The sequence below is a fragment of the Wyeomyia smithii genome, chromosome 3 (genome assembly GCF_029784165.1).
Source record: "Wyeomyia smithii strain HCP4-BCI-WySm-NY-G18 chromosome 3, ASM2978416v1, whole genome shotgun sequence".
Taxonomy (NCBI): domain Eukaryota; kingdom Metazoa; phylum Arthropoda; class Insecta; order Diptera; family Culicidae; genus Wyeomyia; species Wyeomyia smithii.
Window position 1 is genome coordinate 32831797 of NC_073696.1, and position 19967 is coordinate 32851763.

The window sequence follows — 19967 nt, forward strand, 5'->3', positions numbered from 1 at the left end:
TAGTTGATATCACATGATATCCGCTGTAGTGTGAACGGTTTAGTTTTTTCTATAACGTTTATAACGAAAATAACTCTTGACTAGACAAATGTTCAAAAAACATTTTTCCATCCAGTTTTACAATACCTACTTCAATACAATCATCTTCGATTTTTTTTTTGATTCAGTTTTTTTATCATAAAAGTAATGGTACATAGTACTACTGGAATGAACGAGATGAATGACATCAACTTTTTACCTTTTCGTTCTAAACACATCTTTTCCGTTCCGTGAATGTTTCGGATCTGTTGTTACAGTCATAAAATCTAGGAAAATAAATCTTTAGAACAGCACTCCTTATCTATTCAATTTATTGAATTATTGACAAGGAATTGAATATTCAATGGTATTAACTAAAATCGAATCTCATTGAAAATAGAATAATATCAAGCAAATAGGTTCTGCGATATTAAAAAAAAACAAGCGAAAAAAGAGATGACAGAACAAATTCCAAAACGACAGAGTCTTGGTTTTAAAATTTCGGGCAAAATGAACACTCACTTCCGTTTACGATTAAGCGAAAAATATGAATGTTTGAAGTGACTCGAGCGAAAATAACTCGAACGAAGTAAGAAAGAGTCTGATAAACTTGAACGTGCATTCGTGAAAGCATTGTTTTATTGTACGTGGTAATAATAACATATGGAAAGCGATAAATATAAATACGTCCATATCTATATAGCAATCAAAATGCATAACATTCGAGATTCATTAGGATTAGTTTCATTTGTGCGTAAAGCTGCGTGTGCGAAACTTTGATTAAGGCTGTCGTGGCTTTCCTACTTGACGCAGCGACAAGTCTACTGGCTAACGTAGACTTCATAATCGGCAAATGCTAGCTCCTGTCCACCGTAAGGAATGTAGCAAACGCCGTGAGACTGCTGGACCTTTCCAATAGTAAGAGTGCCTTCATGAGGCACTCGACCAATGAACAATGGCTCTCCATCCTCGGATTCCCCAGCCGGAATGGCGTTTGGTGGAATGTCACCACCTGATACAGGCACAAATACTCCGTTCCCATCGCACAAAACTTCATATTCCGTCTTCGGATTTTCAGCTCCACCCCATGCGACGTAGCACGTTCCGTGGGATGCTACAACTTTACCGGGTATAATTGCTCCCTCGTGCTGCGCACGACCTATGTACAAATCTTCTCCATCTGAACCTCCAACCACCGCATTCGGAGGAATTTCCCCTCCAGCCGTGGGTACCCAGCAAGGCGCAGCGCCAGAGACTAGAGCAGCTGGAGCAGATGGTGCTGGTTCGTTCTGTTGGATAATCCACGACCCAGAAGCTCCCCAGCCGGTGCAAACACCAACGAAATTGATTGGAAATGGTTCGGGGTTTTCATACGATAAAAATGCTGCTGCAGCACCCTCCATTCCGACGGTTATTACCTACAAAATACCACTCATAAATCACTGTTGCTTGGATGTTAAAATTTCTTCCACTTACATCATCGATCCACTTAACCCAGAAACCACGGTACTCGCCAGCGTTCAGAATGTCCGGAGTGTCCACCTCGCATACATCAGGCTTGGCGCGATTTTTCCGAATGACGGATTTAGTGTTCTTCCAGCCACCAATGAACACCTCCAGCATTGGGTCCGATTCGGCCGGTCCACTGGTCAACGCCAGATGGGCATCGTTCGGGGCTCGGACTTTGAAGTTCACCACACCGTTCGTGGCGGGGTAAAATGTGTATTCCAACTTGTCCTCGGTGTCGAGCTCTGAAAGGGTAGACTGTTTTTAGTACCATAATTACGGTTGTAGTTTACAGAATGATTAGGATGGTTTTAATGAGTTGATGAGTTGGTTCAAAAAAAAAAAATAAAATCTGTTTGAAATCTTAATATGTTCACCAACATGCATTCCACAGTGATAAACTGTTTAATTATCTGTTCTAGTTGGAAAATGAGCTCTAAACAGAGTATCCAGATGCAAAAAGATACTAATTACCGCTCGTACTAGGAATGATTGACACTGTCGTGACCGAACGGCCTTCTCATCCCACATAAATAACACGTAAGCATGTCTGTAGAGCGCTTACAGCCAGCATCTCTAAACGATGATCAAACTCTCCGATCGCCACTGCATGCTCAGCGCCTGTTGAGGCGTGGCAGCATCACATCAATTCGAATTCCAATAGTTTAGATCATGTGACTGGCTCATTCATAGCATCGAAAAATTCACATATTTGCATGATCGAACATCACGCGATGGAACCAGAATATACTTACCTTCATACTTAATGGCTTTAACCGGTTCTCTATTATCTCCGCCGGGCTGAGCGCCGGCACCGGTAGTAGAATCTACGAAAACATCAAGCTCTTCCTTCTCAGGATTCGGTGCTGTTTCGTGCAAGTTTTCATCAACCGGATTAGTAACAAAAGCCGGAAAATTTTGATTTTGATGTTTTCTTTCCTTAACTCTACGATGAGAAGCGAAACCTGTGGGTGGTTGTTGCCGGTGAGGTGTGACTTATAATTGCGTTTAATTTTTTGTGTGCTCTGATTGTGCCAATTTTTGAAAGCATGCAGTAAATTTATTAATGACTCAATTCCTGACTATTGGTTCCAGAAAAAACGGATCAACCCCTTTTACTAATGAATATAATTTAATATTACCTTCAAGTCATGCATGGTGAAATCAAACAAAAAATAGTTGGTGAATTGAATTGACAGCGGAAGCTTACTGTTTTTTATTTGTTAACATACGAAATGTGATTTATATTGCAATTGTTCTCTATGCTTCGATCACCTTGTGTGCTATCAGGTTGGAAATGCATGTTCGAGCTGTGTGCTTACGTTCAGGTCAAGCTGTTGCGGTTTGAGTCAATTTTTATTTTTAGACTGAACTGTAACGGGCGATGACGATTGCTTTGGTAGGTCGATGCTGTAAGCTACTCATGCATGGAGCATGGAGTGGGACCGAAAAACTACTTGGAAGGTGAAAAACTGGAGTAGTTTATACATCACCTGATTTTCTACTTTTTTTCGAAACTTGAAAAAAATTATGGCACGTAAATGCTAATTGATCGTAAAGCATAAGCATACATTACTGATGCAACGAATTAAGAATTTTTGAAATGTTGGTTTGCTGCATTGTAGCGGTAGGGTGTGGGGCTACTAGGGGTTTTCTTCTTCATATATTTTGCATTAGAATGAAGCAAAAAATATGATGTAGAAGACCCCTGACGAAGAAGTCCCACACCATAAATAAAACAAAAATAATTTTGTGTTATCACGAAAACGACTCACTCTTATAGAGTTGCTAAAAACATCGTGAAAAATTAGAGAAAATGATACGACAGTTCTCAGAAGCATTCTAAATTACGAGCCAGTATTGAAGCACAAATATCCTATCCACAGCAACAAATATCCTGATTAATTGATAAGATTAAGTGTTAGGAATGTCGAAAATGCATTAGGTGCGAAACAAAGTTTTCGCTGTTTTTTGTTAATAAAAAAGCAACCTTATTTTGAGAAAAAAAAAATCTTGACAGATAACTCTTAATACCGACGCAAGCTGTTCCTGCGTTTGGCATGGTTTTTGCACTTTTAAACATCGCAATTACCGTTTTTAAAGTGACGAAAGTAATACGGCACGTTGTTTTACTGACAGGGTTTTCCCACATCAAATTGCATCACGGTAAAAGCGCTGCAGAAAACTACCTATTGGGTATTTTGTCTTCATTGTTCTGCGATGACACAAGCATTTCCGTAAAAGAAAAAAGTCTTCGTGTCATATGCAGTCGATTGCAGAAAAGTTTAGATATTTTTTCTTCCTACTTGCAAAAGTGGAAAATCTTTCCCAATGTTTCTAAAACTCAAATGATAATTTTTCCGCATAAGCCTAGGGCTTCTTTCCTCAAGCCAAACAATAATCACGTTGTCAAGATGAATGGGGTTATTTTAAGTTGGTCCGACAAGGTTAAGTACTTGGGACTAATTTATGATAAAAAACTTATTTTCAAAGAGCACATTGAGAGTATACAAGCCAAGTGCATCAAATATACGAGATGGTTATATCCTCTCATTAACAGGAATTCTAAACTTTGTTTAAAGAACAAACTTTTGATTTACAAACAAATTGTTAGACCAGCAATGCTTTATGCTGTACCGATCTGGTCAAGTTGCTGTTCAACAAGGAAGAAAACGCTCCAAAGGATTCAGAATAAAATTCTGAAAATGATTTTGAAGCGTCCTCCTTGGTTTGGTACACTCGAATTACAGAGACTTACTGGTGTTGAACCATTAGAAGCTATGTCAAATAAAATGATTAACAATTTTCGACAAAAATCGTTGCAATCCTCAATTGCTACGATAAGCTCTCTTTACAGCCAATAAGTGAGCAATTAAGTTAGTTGTAAGTTTACTTCCCCTTTTCTGACAAGTAGGTTTAAATCCCTACGAATGATAAGTCCTAATTGCGAAAGCAAACAAATCCTAACAATTAAAATTACAAATTTCTAACAGTGTTGAGAAGTCACCATTTGTGATTGGACACACATACTCATTTACTAATATTTATCATAAATACTTAAGCTACTAACAAATCCCCCCTTAAAAAAAAAAAAAAAAAAAAAAAAAAAAAAACATATGTTTCAAATATACTTAAAAAAAGGGTATTTTGTCTTGCAAATTTCGGTAGAAGTAGTATGGAGTTTATTGTTTACACTGTATTTTCATCGCAGTCAGTTTTTCGATAGTTGGAAAAAATACCTATTTCAAGCAGTTAATGTTAATGCAGAAAATGTACTAACTAGGGATATTAGAGGTGGGCAATCCGCTCACGAACTGATCTAAAGAGCTGGTTCTTCAAAGTGAGTGAGTGATCTATCGTTCTTTTTTAAAGAGCGGTAACTCACCCCTTACCTCAAGCAAGTAGCTGATAGCTGATTTTGTTGATCAGACACCGCAAGCAAGAGCCCAATGAATGCTTCACCCCAAACGCAAAGCGGCGCGCGACACTGCAATAAAACTTCCAAAAAAAAGCTGCCATCGGCTGCCTGCTCTCCTATGTATAATCATCCACCAGCCACGGGAATAAAAAATAAAATCTACTTGCCAAAGTTCACACACAGGCACACGGACTGGCTAACGCCGAGAACGCACACGAAAGTATGGCAAAAGTGGAACGAAAAGAGCGAAAGAACTGGTTCACTGATCTTTTGAATCTGTTCAGGCAATCCGCTCCCGAGCTGATCAGAAAGTCAGTTCTTTAAAAGATCGAAATCTTCTGATCGCGAGCGGATTGCCTGCGAGCTGAACAGAAGAGCCATCGGAAGAATCAGTTCTTCTGAGAGCTAAAGATTTCGCTCTTCCAAAGAACTGAGTCTTCCGATCAGCCTGCGAGCGGATTGCCAGAAGATCAGTGAATAAGTTCTTTCGTTCTTTTCGTTCCACATCCATTCGTGTGTGTACTTGGCGTTAGTCAACCCGTGTAGGTACCTGTGTATGAATTGTGACAAGTTGATTTTTTGCAAGCTCTTGCGGCTGGCTGGTGGGTGGGTAATGGGATATGCAGGTTATGCGTAGCAGAGCAGACATTTGGTGGCAGCTTGTTTTTGAGAATTCTATTGTAGTTTTGCGCGCGGCCTTGCGTCTGACAAATCGGGTGTAATGCTTTCACATGCCTCTCATTTGCGGTGTCTGATAATTAGCCACACTCAGAGTTGCCAATAAAATTTTCGATTTAATTGGAATGAGGCTGAAGAAAAAACTGGAAAAAACTGGAACCCCAAATAAATTTAGAAAAATGGAAAAAAAGATTGTGAAGGAGCTTTTCTGTTACGGGGATTGAACCCAGTCAGTGTCAGTTTTGGATCTTAAGAGATAACTCTTCGCAAAAAATTACTCATTTTAATCAGAACTGTCTTGTTTTGTTACATTTTGTTAAAATTATGCACTGAAAAATTTCCTCTAACAGCAACAAAATTTAAAATTACGCAATCAATCTATCTCAAAATTGAGATATAGAGCTTTTCCATTTACTTTTATATTTAGCAAAAGTATTAACGCAACATTTCCTTCCGTTACATCAGTGAAGTTTAAATTTCAATTATTTCTGACTTCGCTATCTTTTGGTATTTAAGTCCTCTAACATTTTTTTAACTGCTACGCAACAGAAAATAAATAGAAGATTTTTTATGGTCTGGTAAAATCTATTTGTTTGGTTTTATCTTAACCATGCGAGAAGATGGTAAGCTGAAAATGCTGTTACAGGTTGTCGAAAACCTGGAAAAACCTGAATAATCATAGAATGTCAGGGAATTAATTTTTCGATCAGGGAAATCAGAGAACTGACAAATATTCAGGGAAAATTTTTCAAACCAAGACGAGATTTTTTTGAGCGGCTTTCAGTGCAAAAACTGATTTTTTTCAGCGCAAAAGATTAATTCGGGACATCTACTGTTGGGTTTCATATCCGATTATACTTTATTCACTGTGATTTCGGATTTGCGTTGATCTACGTTGTACTTTTTTGTGCCGAATGCTGAAAAATATCAGGGAAATTAATGTTAAATTTCAGGGAAAATCAGGGAATATTATTTTTAAAATTTTTTCGCCACCCTGTGTTAAGAATTGTCATAATAATTTATTAATCTACAAAATTTCCGTTTTAAAAATATTTCCGAAAACCAATCGGAGCTTGAGTGAATAAAAAACTGGATAAAACTGGCAAATATCTGAAAAAACTGGAAGATTTTGGGAATAAACTGTTTGACTGGATCACTTGAAAAAAAAACTGGAGGAATCCAGTTTAAACTGGAACATTGGCAACCCTGGCCACACTGATAGTCAACAAAAATTATGTATGAACGAAAAGAGCGAGTGAGCTGTTATAAAGAACTAGTTCACCTTAGTGAGCGGAACCGCTCTGATCCGCTCACTATAGTGAACCATTTTTCCCATTTCTAAGGGATATAGTTAATTAGATATTTTCGAGAAATATAGTCCAGCAGGTGGGACTCGAACCCACAACTTCAGTGAGTTCCCCCGTTAGTACAGTTTTTAATCGTCAACCCCACATTTACTGCTTGAAATAGAAATAAAAATAACTTAACTTGCATTATATATCAAAAGTTGCGTAATAATTTCAAGTTTCACATAAAAAAGCAACTCTAGTTTTCTTTACGGTGTTTACTTTTTTATGAGGCATTATTAATTCTCTACAACTCATTCTTAGACAGTTTTTCTTCACAAGCAACGTCGAAAAAAACTAGAATTTTCTTGTGAATATTTTGGATGTTTTATTTATATTTTTGTGAAGTGTCCTACACTCTTAACAACCTTTTCCCAACGTTTCATGAGAATCGGTTGATATACCGATTTTTGGCAGCACTTCGAATGTTGCTGTGTCACGCAATTCCGATGATTTTTATGTTCGAAAATCACCATTTAAAGCTTAACTTCAAATGCCTGTAACTTCCTTCAATTTCGATCTGATTTTGGATCAACAAGTTTAGTTTTGGAGGGTGAATTTGTGTATTTTTTTATTATTTTTTACCGTTTACCAAAACTACAACCAGTTTTTCAATCCTGTTCAAAACGTATTGCCGGAAGGCCAAAAAACATGTTTTTCAGAACTTATGCGTACCGTACAGTCTTGCGAAACAGTTCGAAACGATCGGATGATCACCAGCCTATGGGAAATTCACCCAATCCCAAGTCCACGAAACGAAAAAAATATAACGAACGTAATTTGACGAATGATTTCATATTTTTCCATGAAAGGTCTATAAATAACCTTCAATTTGCCATTGATTAAGCATTTAAAATCGGTCAAACGGCTCAAAATTTACACATTTAAAAAAAAATATTGCTTATTTTTGGGCAACCTTAATTCATAAAGGAGCACCTTAAGAACCAAACAACAAATACGGGTTTAGAGTTTTTCGATAAATAACAAATATACCAATGTTGAGGCTGATCTGAACAAAAAAGAAATCGGTATTTTGTTGATCAATGTTTTCTGATTTTCTGTTCATTTTCAATCATTTAAGGAAGACTTTTAATTTTTCCCGTCTTTTGTTTAGAGACTTGCCACTGTGCAACGGTTTCTGAGCTACAAAGCTTTGAATAAAATCTATACCAAAATGTATACGGGTCATTCCATACGAAGTGATCACGAAAAAGGACAAACTTGGACGCGACCATCACAGATTTTGCTCAAAGTTGGGGGAATTATTTATCTACTGTCACTTTGTAAAAATCCCTCAAGAAAAAAAAAATTCCTCAAGATCTCAAGATAGGCTCATATTACAACGAGGTGGTAAGTGCTTCTTACGTAAAATTTTCTGAGAAACACGATGAAATCATCAAATTTAAAATAAAATTAGATGCATTGGCCGAAAAATGCAAATTTAGTTTTAAGATACAAAAATTATCTATCTGGCAACACTTCCGGGCAAAAACAATATTTTTTTTGGATTCTTTGGTTTATTTTCTTCAAAATTCACCTATCACTATTTTTCGAGTGTCTTACGTCTATAAATTATAAAATAAAATAATTACGAAGTTTACAACTTTTTTCGTAAAAATGTTATATCTCGAGATTGGCTCATATTACCTCGGGATGATAGTTGTTTCTTATGTGAAATTTTTCAAGAAACACGATGAAATTATCAAATTTTAAAACCGGGGGGGGGGGTATTCCAATCGACACCAAAATTGGGACTTTCCAAAGAGACAGTAGATGAATAATTCCCCCAACTTTAAACAAACTCTGTGATGGTCGTGTCTAAGTGGCATGTACACTTCGTATGGAATGACCCCATTTAGATAATAACTCATGGGTCTTGAAAATTTCTATACCTGTGAAAAAATCTGTTTGCTAAGTCAAAAACGTGTGCAAAGTTTAATTCAAATAAAAAAATGTCGATTGAATTTTTGCGTATTTCCAGGTCATCTGGCGCGATTTTGCTCATATGTCAAAGATGTCAAAAGTTTAAAATTGTCAGAATGTTAAAAATTTGAATAATGTACAAAAGTCAAAAGTTTCCAAAACATCAGAATATTATTAATGTTCAAACATGATAAAAAATTCAATGCCAAAACAGTCCGAAATGACAAAAAGTCATTAATTTCAAAAATGTTAAACAATAATCAAAATTGCCAAAAATGCAAAAACATATTCAAAAAATAAATTTTTTCAAGAATGTGCGAGTCTTAACGCCTTAACATTGCAAGTAATAGTCAGGATTATGAAAGATCTCACACAGAGAAACATAAATTTATAGACATCAAATTGAGCAAAGGTGGAAGATCGAAGTAAACCACGAACGCGAACGGACGTGATTTTTCTCCTGCGTCACAGTTTTCTCGCTGGATATATTTTCTTTATTGGTTTTGGTGACGGTGTTTAAGTGTTACAATGCAGGTCGGTTCAGGAAAATGAGGCTAGGACTGAAGTGGTGTCTCTTGAAACTGAGGAAGAACTACATCTGAGCATAAACCAAAAAATTCTGCAGATCTTCGAGAAAGACCTCGAAGCCGCCATAAGGAGAGATTTACGCAACAGAAGCCAAGGATACTGAATGTCCAACGAATTTTTTCTGCAACTTAATCAAGGCTGAATGATACTCGACAGATGGGCATCAATGAATAGGATGTGGATCGATTTTAAATGGTGTGAGCGTTCTTTTTTAGCATAGCATTTCGCTTTGATTGTGTTTTATATTGGTGCAGTACGACAGTTGAATTTCTGCATCCTCTTGTCAATAAATATAACATGCTATTAAATACGGGTCAATTTTTTGATACAAATGTATCAAACGAATTGAAAGTCTGAAAATAATAATAAAATCTGCAAGATTCTAATATTATTTTGAGGCGGGGCTTACCGATTGGAAAATTACTCCGGAATGTACTGCAAGTACTCAGTCATTCTGTAAGGGGGCTTCGGAAGGTCGGTAGAGCTAACACCTTCTAGATCCCGAAACAAAGATAGTTGCAGAAATGAAAGATAAATGCAACTGTCTTTTTTTCACTACATCATTGCCAGACAGTGTGATCTAGAAAGGTTCCCACACACACACACATCAAATTGAGCCAAGGTGAAATTATAGTGGATACTACCAAAAATCCTATCTCGACCTTGAAACTATACTTGAAGACTATAATACAAATAAGAAACATTTGTCAATAAAAGACTCAAAGTTACATAATACCACACCAAGTGGTTTTGAATGTTCAAATATTTCCTTCACTAATTTGCAAAAGTGGCAAGGAGTAAACAGAATGACAAGACTTCGTTTGAAAAGCACATGCATAATAACCCTTAAATGCGCAGCGTTGTTTCAGAAAATATTGGAAATAATGTTTCAAAATGAATGTATTTTATTTTTTTCTACAAATATAATAGATTGGAGCAGTTATCTAGGCTTTGATTTCTTTATTAAAACCTTGATGGCTGTTTATACGAATTTTATTTCTTAAAAAAAAAACTGATTTGAAACGTTATTCGCAATGTTGTTTTAAAACAACTATAAAAACTATAAAACAACTATCAAAAAAGCTATTGCTCTATGTTAGCAGGTAATTTCTTCTAAAAATATAATTGTGTTAAGTAGTCACCAATTAAACTATAACTACCTTCCTTAAATTTTTTTCCTGATGATTGATTGTTTCGACCGGAATGGTAGTGTAGCGCGACGGATTTTCAGTTATGGACGTACCGTTTCGAATCCACGACAGCAGGTGTTCCAAACATTTATTGTTCCGAAAAAAGAGACTCGTATTGATGTAATCACGTATCGCCGTTAAACAGGTCAGCTTAGCGGTGTCGTTGAAATTAATCCACACTAGTAGAGGTCACCACACTGTGAAATGACTCGCTGCTAGTTGGTAGGTATGACACATAAAATGCAACTTTCAATGCACATTTGCACATTTTTCAACGCGTAAATTGAGGATGCTCGGTGCATACCTATTTTTTTTACCACCGCGCCCTGGTGCGGTGTTTAGTTTCACCCGGCGATGGCGAACATGTGTCGCGTGTGACCATGCCAGTTTAATGTTAACTGATTGTGCGTAGGCTTAACTTCGTGATTTTCATGCAGATTTGTTTATTTATTTTAGTTTCAACTAACGTTTTTAACTAGAACAGCGTTAGTCATTAGCACGTGCTAATTGAATCGGTCAACGTGAATGCAATTGAAGACTCACATCTGGTGTCGTGCACGTTTCTACGGCGCAATTATTGCTATGCGTATTTAACGTTTGACGGTAAATTATGTTGAATTCGAGTTTTTTATCACTTTGTTCTAGAGTGTTATTCAATGCACCTATAACTAGGTATGTATGTTTAGTATCCATCGAGATCGATCGAAGCATACTGCAGTAGAACGCCACAACGAGGGGCTTCCCGAATTAGCATTACATTTTACTCAATGCGCATCGACTTCAAACTGCTGTTATAGCAGCAATATTAAACAAACAACTTTAAGAGCTTCCGTCGGAGTTCGAAAAAAATCAAAGCTAGCTTGCGATGAACGGTAACTGTCTAAACGTGCCACCTCAAACATTTAAGACCCCCTCACGGATCTATCTCATGGATAGTGATGATGTCACCACCAGAGAGCGACAAACCGCGGTGAGATCGGCATTCGCTACTCGGTACGATGAGTTGGAATCAGAGACATCGTACTTGGTTTTATTGTTCACGATGTTGTTTTCAAACAGTAGCTTCTTCAAAGGGAAATTTGATCGTTGTTACTTCTTCTTTACGATCTTGATCGGGTGTTCAGTTTTTTTTTCGCAACGAGTACTTGTTAACGATTTTGCATCTAGCCGAAAGCAGGTCAACTTATCAGCGGTTATATGTTAATCAGGTACTTGTGGTGAAATCACAAATGTACACATTGTTATTGATTTTCTTCGAGAAACTACCGTACGATTTAATAGTGATGTAGTTAATATTGAATATTGTACATTGGGATAATACTTAGAATTGTTACTTGTAATACAAAGATGAAGTTTCGCTCATTACAAAATTGCTTTCTATTTTTAGACTGTTTTGCTCCTCGCCTGATTTTTTTTTGATTTTCGCTGATTCTTCACTGTTTCTTATTGGTAGATGCATACCTATGCATAAGCCGGTCGAATCGATCGTCAGAAATTTCGACAAACAGTAAAATTGCTAATGAAGCACACTGGATGAGGGTGATGGCTCCGAGAAAAAAAAGACGTAAATTGAGTACTCACCAATGTCCTTCGCCATCCTGCTTTATGGAACGTAACAAACACTTTTCTAATGCTTTTTGTTTTTATTATTAATGGCTGTCTTCAAGCCGGCCTAATATTGCCTTGTGTATAATTTTTATAGTAACCAACTACGACCAACAACCGTTCGGTAACGCGTACAAACTCAGACTAAAGTCATGCCGGTTGCTTTCCTCTGTTATTAGAATCTACTGGGCGTCGTGTGAGAGACCTGTGCGAAGATTATAAAAAACCGACAACAGGCACTCAATCCGTTGGATTGAAATCGAAATGACATGAGTGCTCGATACTCAGTAGTGTGGCTGAAAAATATCTTGTTTATTTTTGTTAAAAATTTTCCTCTTTTCCGTATTACGAACAGAAACAACCTGATGTAGAATTGGTCAATTTTGACGTATCTAAAACGTGATAAACCAAGCTGACACAGCGTTTTGATACGTTAGTGATTTCATCGTGGCATCATATATATTCTGCTATGTGAAAATATCTGATTTTGTAACTAATAGTTGTCATTTGCAAGACTCGTTACTTTTCTCATTCCATTCGAAGAAAACGGTGTTTCAAGCGCATCGAGTTAAAAAAGTTTACAGAATTGTTACCAAAAGTGAAACTGTGATGCTGTGATGGATTTCGTCGCTTTCAAGACAGTAATTTCGAAGATAACGAGTGTCCGCGTGAAAAAAGACCAACTACTTTCGAAGACGATGAATTTGAGGAATTGCTCGATGAAGATCCATGACAAACGGAGGAACAGCTTGCTTCAGTATTACCCGCCAAGCCATTCCAAAACGGACGCATGCTTTGGAAATAATTCAAGGTTTTCATGGTTCTACGTCGTCGGCTCGGCAGAACACACACGCTACGAAGGGCACCACTATTTATTGAGTGAAACCATCACTGAGGAAAGGTATAAACTTCAATTGATGCGATAAGGCCGAGCGCTGTGCAGAAAAAAAACGGCCAAAAGGAAAAATTACTTTTACTGCATGACCATGCTTGACCTCATACTGCTAACGCGAAGCGATGGGCGATACTTCAAATAACTAATAGTAGGTATGAGTATAGATTGTTTTTCCTTTTTAAGAATTAGCAATGAAAATAATTCCATCTCAAAAAAATTGATGCCGGACCTTGTCAAAGAATGAAGTTCCACGGGTTCGTTACAATTCTACCCCCCATTTTTTACGGGGATGTAAGCGAAGGACCACAGAGCAGGATAGAATTCAGTATTGGTGTTGGTGGTGTTAGAATTGAATCTTTGAAGTAGAAGTATTGAGTAACGACTTCTGGCATTACCCTCGTATTTGTTACAAACCACTTTTGCCTATACAATTAGGTTGGTGATATACAATAAAGCAGGTGAAAGTCGGTCATCTTTCTCAGAGTAATAGTTGAAAGTCTTATCAAAAATGAAGCATGAAGGTCAAAGTCAGGAGTCCAACTAATCGTGCAAAGTAAAAGAGATTATGCGGTAATGTTCATTTTGTATCTTGATTGTACATTCAATCATTAATCAAAACGAGCCACTCTAACGTTATGGCCATCGGAATTCGTCGCTTCAATTTAGAATCTGATAGTAATAGTGTGGTGAGTGTGTTCTTTATTTTGATATAGCGTTTGAGATGAAACGCCGTATGAGAAACCGTAAAGCAACTCTCGCCCAAAATAATTGAGAGAACATAAAGCACAGCTTTTAATGAGGTTTAATAAACTTTTTCCGCTTCGCTGTTAGTCAGAATGCTGGTTATTAAGATGTTATTTTTCGCTACAATGCGATAGACGTTTTCGAAATAGTTAAAAAATGAGGAGATCCCCTCATCAGTAGGCTCAAGTAATAACGCATGGTGAAAATTTTCATTTTTGGAAGGGTTTTTCACATATTATTATGCACTTTTGTCAAAAAGTCTACTTTAGTTTACTCTTACACAACCAGGAAGAATTCTGGAAAATGATATCTATTATTTTTCATATTAAAAATTGGTTTCTATACATTTTGTATGTAATAAGTAATATTCAAATATGAGAAATTGTTGAAAGTGACAAAATTAAGAAAGTACACTCCTTTCTTTACCAATCTTCTGGGATAGTACATAGGTATTTCCTCCTTAATTTCGGGTTTCGAAACCAAGGATATAGCGCCTTCACTCGTTTTAGCACCTACAGAAAAATATAATAAAATATAAAAAGGAACGCTCTTACCTAAGTCATCGGGATCAGATTGATAATATGTTTAAACTGTTGCCTGTCACCCGGACTAAAAAAGACAGCTACGTTTAACGGAAGAATAAAACGTCGACTTCTCCATATTTTTTCCGTCACTTGCCTCTGTAGCTCTAGGAATTATACCGAGATTTTCCGGGTTTTCATGTGCAGTTTCTAGTAAATTTTCTTTCACTTTCAGTCTCTTCCTTTTCAAATACAAAACGATTTTACACAACACAAGAGAAAAACACCGAAGCGCAAATAACAAAAAAAGTTACGAATATTGCGGTCAAGGCTCACTTCGATCTCATCATGCACTTTGGTAAAAAACAAATATGAAACAAATTAATGAGTAAATGATTATTGAATGTGCCCTTCATAGCATACTGCGGCGGAAAAGCATTTTGATTTTCTTTATAACGAATGTAATCTATTTTTCTAAACATATAACAATGAATTTCTTTTTGTCTGTTCCTTTCGGACTTGGAAATTACTGAACGATTGGCGTGAAAATTTGTATCTAAAGATTTTTTGGGGCTGAGAAAGGTTCTAATGATGGTTCGAGACCCCTTCCTTCTTTGGAAACGAGGGCTTTTTTCTGGTTGAGTAGATTTTCCACTGCGATCAGGTATTTCATTTATTGGGGCGGGCCACGTTTGGTGTAAGCCTCATCAGGGTGTCCTACCACTGCCTTATTTTGAGAGCAATAATAGGCTTTTATCACAAAATTCTTCCTCTTTTCAAAGAGTGCTTCGCAGTCACATAGTAAATGTTCCGAGGTTTCTCTATGTAGGTTACAGAAGCGACAGGCATCATCTTGCAATTTACCTATCTGCTCTAAATAACCCGTCACAAGGCCACTGAAGGTTTTTAAGAGAGTTACTGTTTTGTTAGGTGACATAAATCTCCACAATTGTTAAAATTGGAGAGTGACAAATAATTATCTTTGACCAAAATTTTATCTGTCAAAAAGTGACAAATATTTGACGCTCGGTCAAAGAGTGTACTACAGGCTTTTGCCTCTATGTTCAGAAGCTGACGTCTTCGCTGATTCCTTTTCCGAGCATACACGCTCAATTTCGGACAAGTCAATTTTGTTGGTTAAAACCTTCGTAACAAAGATGACTTTTGCGTTGCATCTCCTACTTCCAACGTCTCAATCCCTATTAGCATGCAGTGGTGGTCAAAGGAAGGTTCGTAGCGTTGTGCCAGGGAAGGTGCCTCTGTGTGTCATACGCACGATTTTTTTCTGGACAGCTTTTATGCGATCAATCCAAATTATGTTGACACCAACTAACAACAGGAGATTCAAGCATCAAGCGTACCGTGATTTTATGCACTGAAGATGAATTCCATCTGTCTGTTGGTTCTTGAGATGACAAGCTGTATGGAAAGCTGATTGGTTGTAGCTTTCTGTTGAAGGTGATGACGTTACATTTATCTACGTACAGGGTAAGGAAATTTCGGTTGGTTATATCACCGAAAGTATCAAGTAACTTTTGAAGTTGCAGGCAGTCTCTAAGGCAAACTATAGCCGTGAAAATTTTTACAACGTCCGCAAAATGGAGCCGTGTTCCTCGCGGTAATATAGCAGCAACGTCATTGATGGAGAGTAAGAACAAAAGTGGGCCCAGAATGCTTCCTTGCGGCACTTCAGAAGAAGTAGGGGGACTTCATAATGTGACGATCTCTGTTAGTCAGGTAAGGTCGAAATTATCTCACAAGCATGGCAGAGATTTTCAGTGTATCCAGCTTTCGGGGAAGGATGTCATGGTTTACACGATCGAACACTATCTTGAAGTCTGTGCACACAGCATCCTTGCTCGCAAGAAGTGTAATTTTTACACGATTTAAACCACACTGTTTTGATTGCTTACTCGAAAATTGTAGAACAAGCACACAATGACGTGATTCCTTGATAGTTGGTTATGTCACATTTGTTCGCATCGCTGCGTAAAACATGTCGTTGAATATCTGTCAGATCCCGTTGCGAGTTCAAAAGCTGCCAGTCAATTGCTGATAACGCTTCGTTCAGCACATCGAAATCAATCTGCCGAAATGGATTCGATCCACAACGTTCTGGTGCTATTTCAAGGGCAATAGGCACTTCCTCAGTCATCGTCTCGCCCAGAGCAGGATCATCCGGGTCAATATTCACCATAGCTTCGTTGGCGTGCACGTTCATAAGTACTAAGTCAAGAGTTATCGAGCGGGAATTCTCTACTGCAGGGTTGTTACAGTCGGCGCGGATTTCGCGTTTTTTGCGGATTTTGCGTTTTTTGCGGATTTGGCGCGTTTTTACTACTCTATGGCGCGGATTTTGCGGAAAGCCTTGCAACCTTGCGTTCAGTTACCTAAAAATCAGGATATCGACTGCTGGGCTGGCAACACCCTTTCAGAGTTCTATGAAATATGGTGGGTGTGTAGTAGGGTGCCAATCACTTTTATTTGAAAAAAAGTAATCAAAAAATTTAGGAAAAAAAACCCTATACAAAATGTTTACCTGCCCGAAAAACACCTTGTGTGAAATTTCAGGTCAGTTGGATTCAAAATGGGGTGGCGCAAAACGAAGTTAGACCTTGAGAGATCCGAAAAATCATGAAAATCATGATTATTTTCAGATAATACCAGATCTCGACGTTTCATGCATTTATAAGCTATCTGACACCAAACATTTTTCGAAAACCGAAATTTCATGCAGCCAACTCCTCCGATTTTTCACTAGGTGTTTTTTTCAGGCAGGTGAAAATTTTGTATATGGTTTCTTAAAATTACCATTTTGGTTGGCATCCTATTTTTAAATACTATTTTTTAAAAATTATCTAGACTTATATATATATCTGAATAAGAAGAAAGAAAGTTGTCAAAGAATGACTTTGAGAAAAATGTCTCAATTTTCATTTAAAAATATTGAGAAAAATAAATAATTGAGATACTACAAAAACAAAATTTTATCGTAACCGTTATGTGCTCGACAATAAAACATCCTTTCGGCCCCCAAAATGGTCCTTCCCGAAAAGATTCTACTGGTGCTTCACTAATAACATAACTCTTTGGATGTTATGTGGTGGTCCTGAATAGATTCAAAATGGCAACTGTGGCCTATGAATGTCATCCCGGCTCCGAAAATACTCACTAGACTGGGACACGGTTATATGGGAAAAAAGAGATGGTGTTTTTTTCTCGCTCCCATGCACTTTTCGTTTTCCTTATGGGTCCTATAAAAACTGTGTAACTTTTCAGATCGATCGATGAAACGCCCGATTTTTAAAGCTTCCATACGATTTTATATGGGAAAAACCACTTTTTCAAAACTTTTTTTATAGAGATGTCCAGTTGGCTCTTAAAAATATATAAATACATGATAATTATAGGAAATTTTCCTTGGAAAAACTCTTCTGAAGACCGCAAGGCGCTACATTGCTTGTGAAATAAGATATTCACCCCAGACTGATAGAATATCTGGCGAAGGGCTCACCATTGAATTTTACTAGCAATACTGCTGCAGCATGCTGCTGTTCCAAATTCAACCATGTGATGAGAAATGATATCGATTAACCCATCATAAGGCCGTAAAAACTACGCAAGGAATCTACAAAAACATCAATAAAACGTATTCCTTACAGAAGGAACAACACAAATGTACCTTTGTTAAAAAATCAACTATTGAATCAATTGAAAAAATTGGTGCCACTACCCGTTAACCCCAAAAACGATGGAAGCATTTTTTTTGCATCTGCATTGTAAACTTGATTTTTTGTAATCATAAAAAATGAAAAATTATAGTTATTAGAATGTAACAGTAGGATTTCATTTATTTTGCATGGAAAAGATCAAAGTAACGGGTTTTTCGAGTGGTATCCAGAAAAAAATTTTAGGAAAAAAATTTAAATTTGTCGTCCAATACACCATGTATTTTAACGACAAAACTGCATAGTCTAACACAGTAGGTCCTGAATAGAAAGTTCCTGGTGGAAAACTTACCAATTTGTTGGATTTTCTCCAAATTAAAAATGAATTTCCTGAAGACGGTCTAGAATCGCGGTTTGTTGACATAAAAATGATCCCAAAATCAATATTGTACACTTCTAGCAGTCCTAGAAAAAAACTGAAGTGTTCTAAGACACTTGTAGAAGTCTTTGGTTAAGTCAAATTTGAAAACAATATTCTAAGTGCAGCGAAAAAAATAAATTTTGTTGGTGGCAATATAGTTGCCACTGCCTTATAAAGGGTTAAATATATCTTGGAGGCTTCCTCGAAGATACTATGAGCAAAAATCACGCTTTGAAAATTAATTCCACGCGAAATTATTTCTCATACTTAAGCAAGTTTGCAATAGCAGCATGCTGTAGCAGTGTTGCTGGAAAATTTAAATGGTGAGCCGTCCGTTTTTCCCAGAAAAATATCCTACTAATATCATGTATTGATATTTTTTTACTAGCCAACTTGACATCTCTAGAGAATAACTATTGAAAAATTGGATTTTCCCATACAAAATCGTATGGAAACTTAAAAAATCGGGCGCAAATCGGGCGTTTCACCGATCGATCTAAAAAGTTACACAGTTGTTATGGGACCCATAAGGAACACGAAAAGTGCATGAGAGCTAACATTTATTTTTTGTCCCACCCTAATGGTCACTCTTAAGAAAAAAAAGTTTTTGTAACAAAAACTTCTCTATTTGAAAATCTCAAATTTGTTCAAAATGCAAATATCCAATATTCTTGATGTTATATTTTTTCTTAATTTCAAATTGTTTGTTTAGGTACAAAAGTAAACAAAGCTACCAAAGCAAAGCAAAGCCTTGGTGCTACAATCCGATTCGGAACTTGATCTTCTGTTTATTATACACAGACTTTGCAGCCGACTGTTAAGTGTACAGGACAATTGCGGGGCTAGCGTTACGATCCTACTGATACTAACAGTCTTTCCCGTGCCGAGACTCGAGCCTACAACAACTGGCTTGGTAGGCCATCACCGTACCTTGAGACGCCTACTTAGCAGTTGCATCAAATCGTCGTTTGAAGCTTTGTTTACAAAAATCTTTACGTACATTAATAATCAGGGTGGCCACTCTACCGGGAAAAGCGGGAAAAAGACGGGAATTTCAAATCACCGGAAAAAAGACGGGAAAAGCGGGAAATTTGGCTTCACATCAGGAAAATCATCCTCCTGCGTGTCTTCTACTAATGTTGCCAATGAACGAGTTGTAGCAAACTAATTCCTAGATTTGGAAAATATATACATTGGATTAAAATAGAAAATTATTTATTTTTTAATTATTATTCTTTTTTTTCCAAATTATAACGATCTAAAATTGATGTCATTGAATAACTATTTTGGCAATACAATTTTTTGATATACCTTAGAATTTTCAAGACGATTTCGTAAGGATGTGTTGTATACTGTTTTAAAAAAGGAGCTTAAATGTATCGAATTCTTGAAAAACTGTCTAGCTCTCGTTTAGAAATGTATTAGAATTGCTTTTTATGCAGTTAG

General features: G+C 37.0%; 1 protein-coding gene across 2 annotated transcripts; it reads right to left on the reverse strand.

Moving 5' to 3' along the window:
* Positions 1-623: 623 nt before the first annotated feature.
* On the reverse strand, positions 624-12431 carry LOC129731461 (C3 and PZP-like alpha-2-macroglobulin domain-containing protein 8). 2 transcript variants are annotated; one of them, XM_055691473.1, is made up of 4 exons: positions 12249-12431; positions 2280-2489; positions 1495-1769; positions 624-1436 (listed from the first exon to the last, which is right to left on the reverse strand). In XM_055691473.1, the coding sequence occupies exons 1-4, from the start codon at positions 12262-12264 to the stop codon at positions 840-842; spliced, it is 1098 nt and encodes a 365-aa protein (XP_055547448.1). In that variant the 5' UTR covers positions 12265-12431; the 3' UTR covers positions 624-839. The 2 variants fall into 2 exon arrangements, with proteins under 2 accessions (XP_055547448.1, XP_055547449.1); XM_055691474.1 differs by lacking the exon at positions 2280-2489 and having other exon boundaries at positions 12249-12430.
* Positions 12432-19967: the final 7536 nt, after the last annotated feature.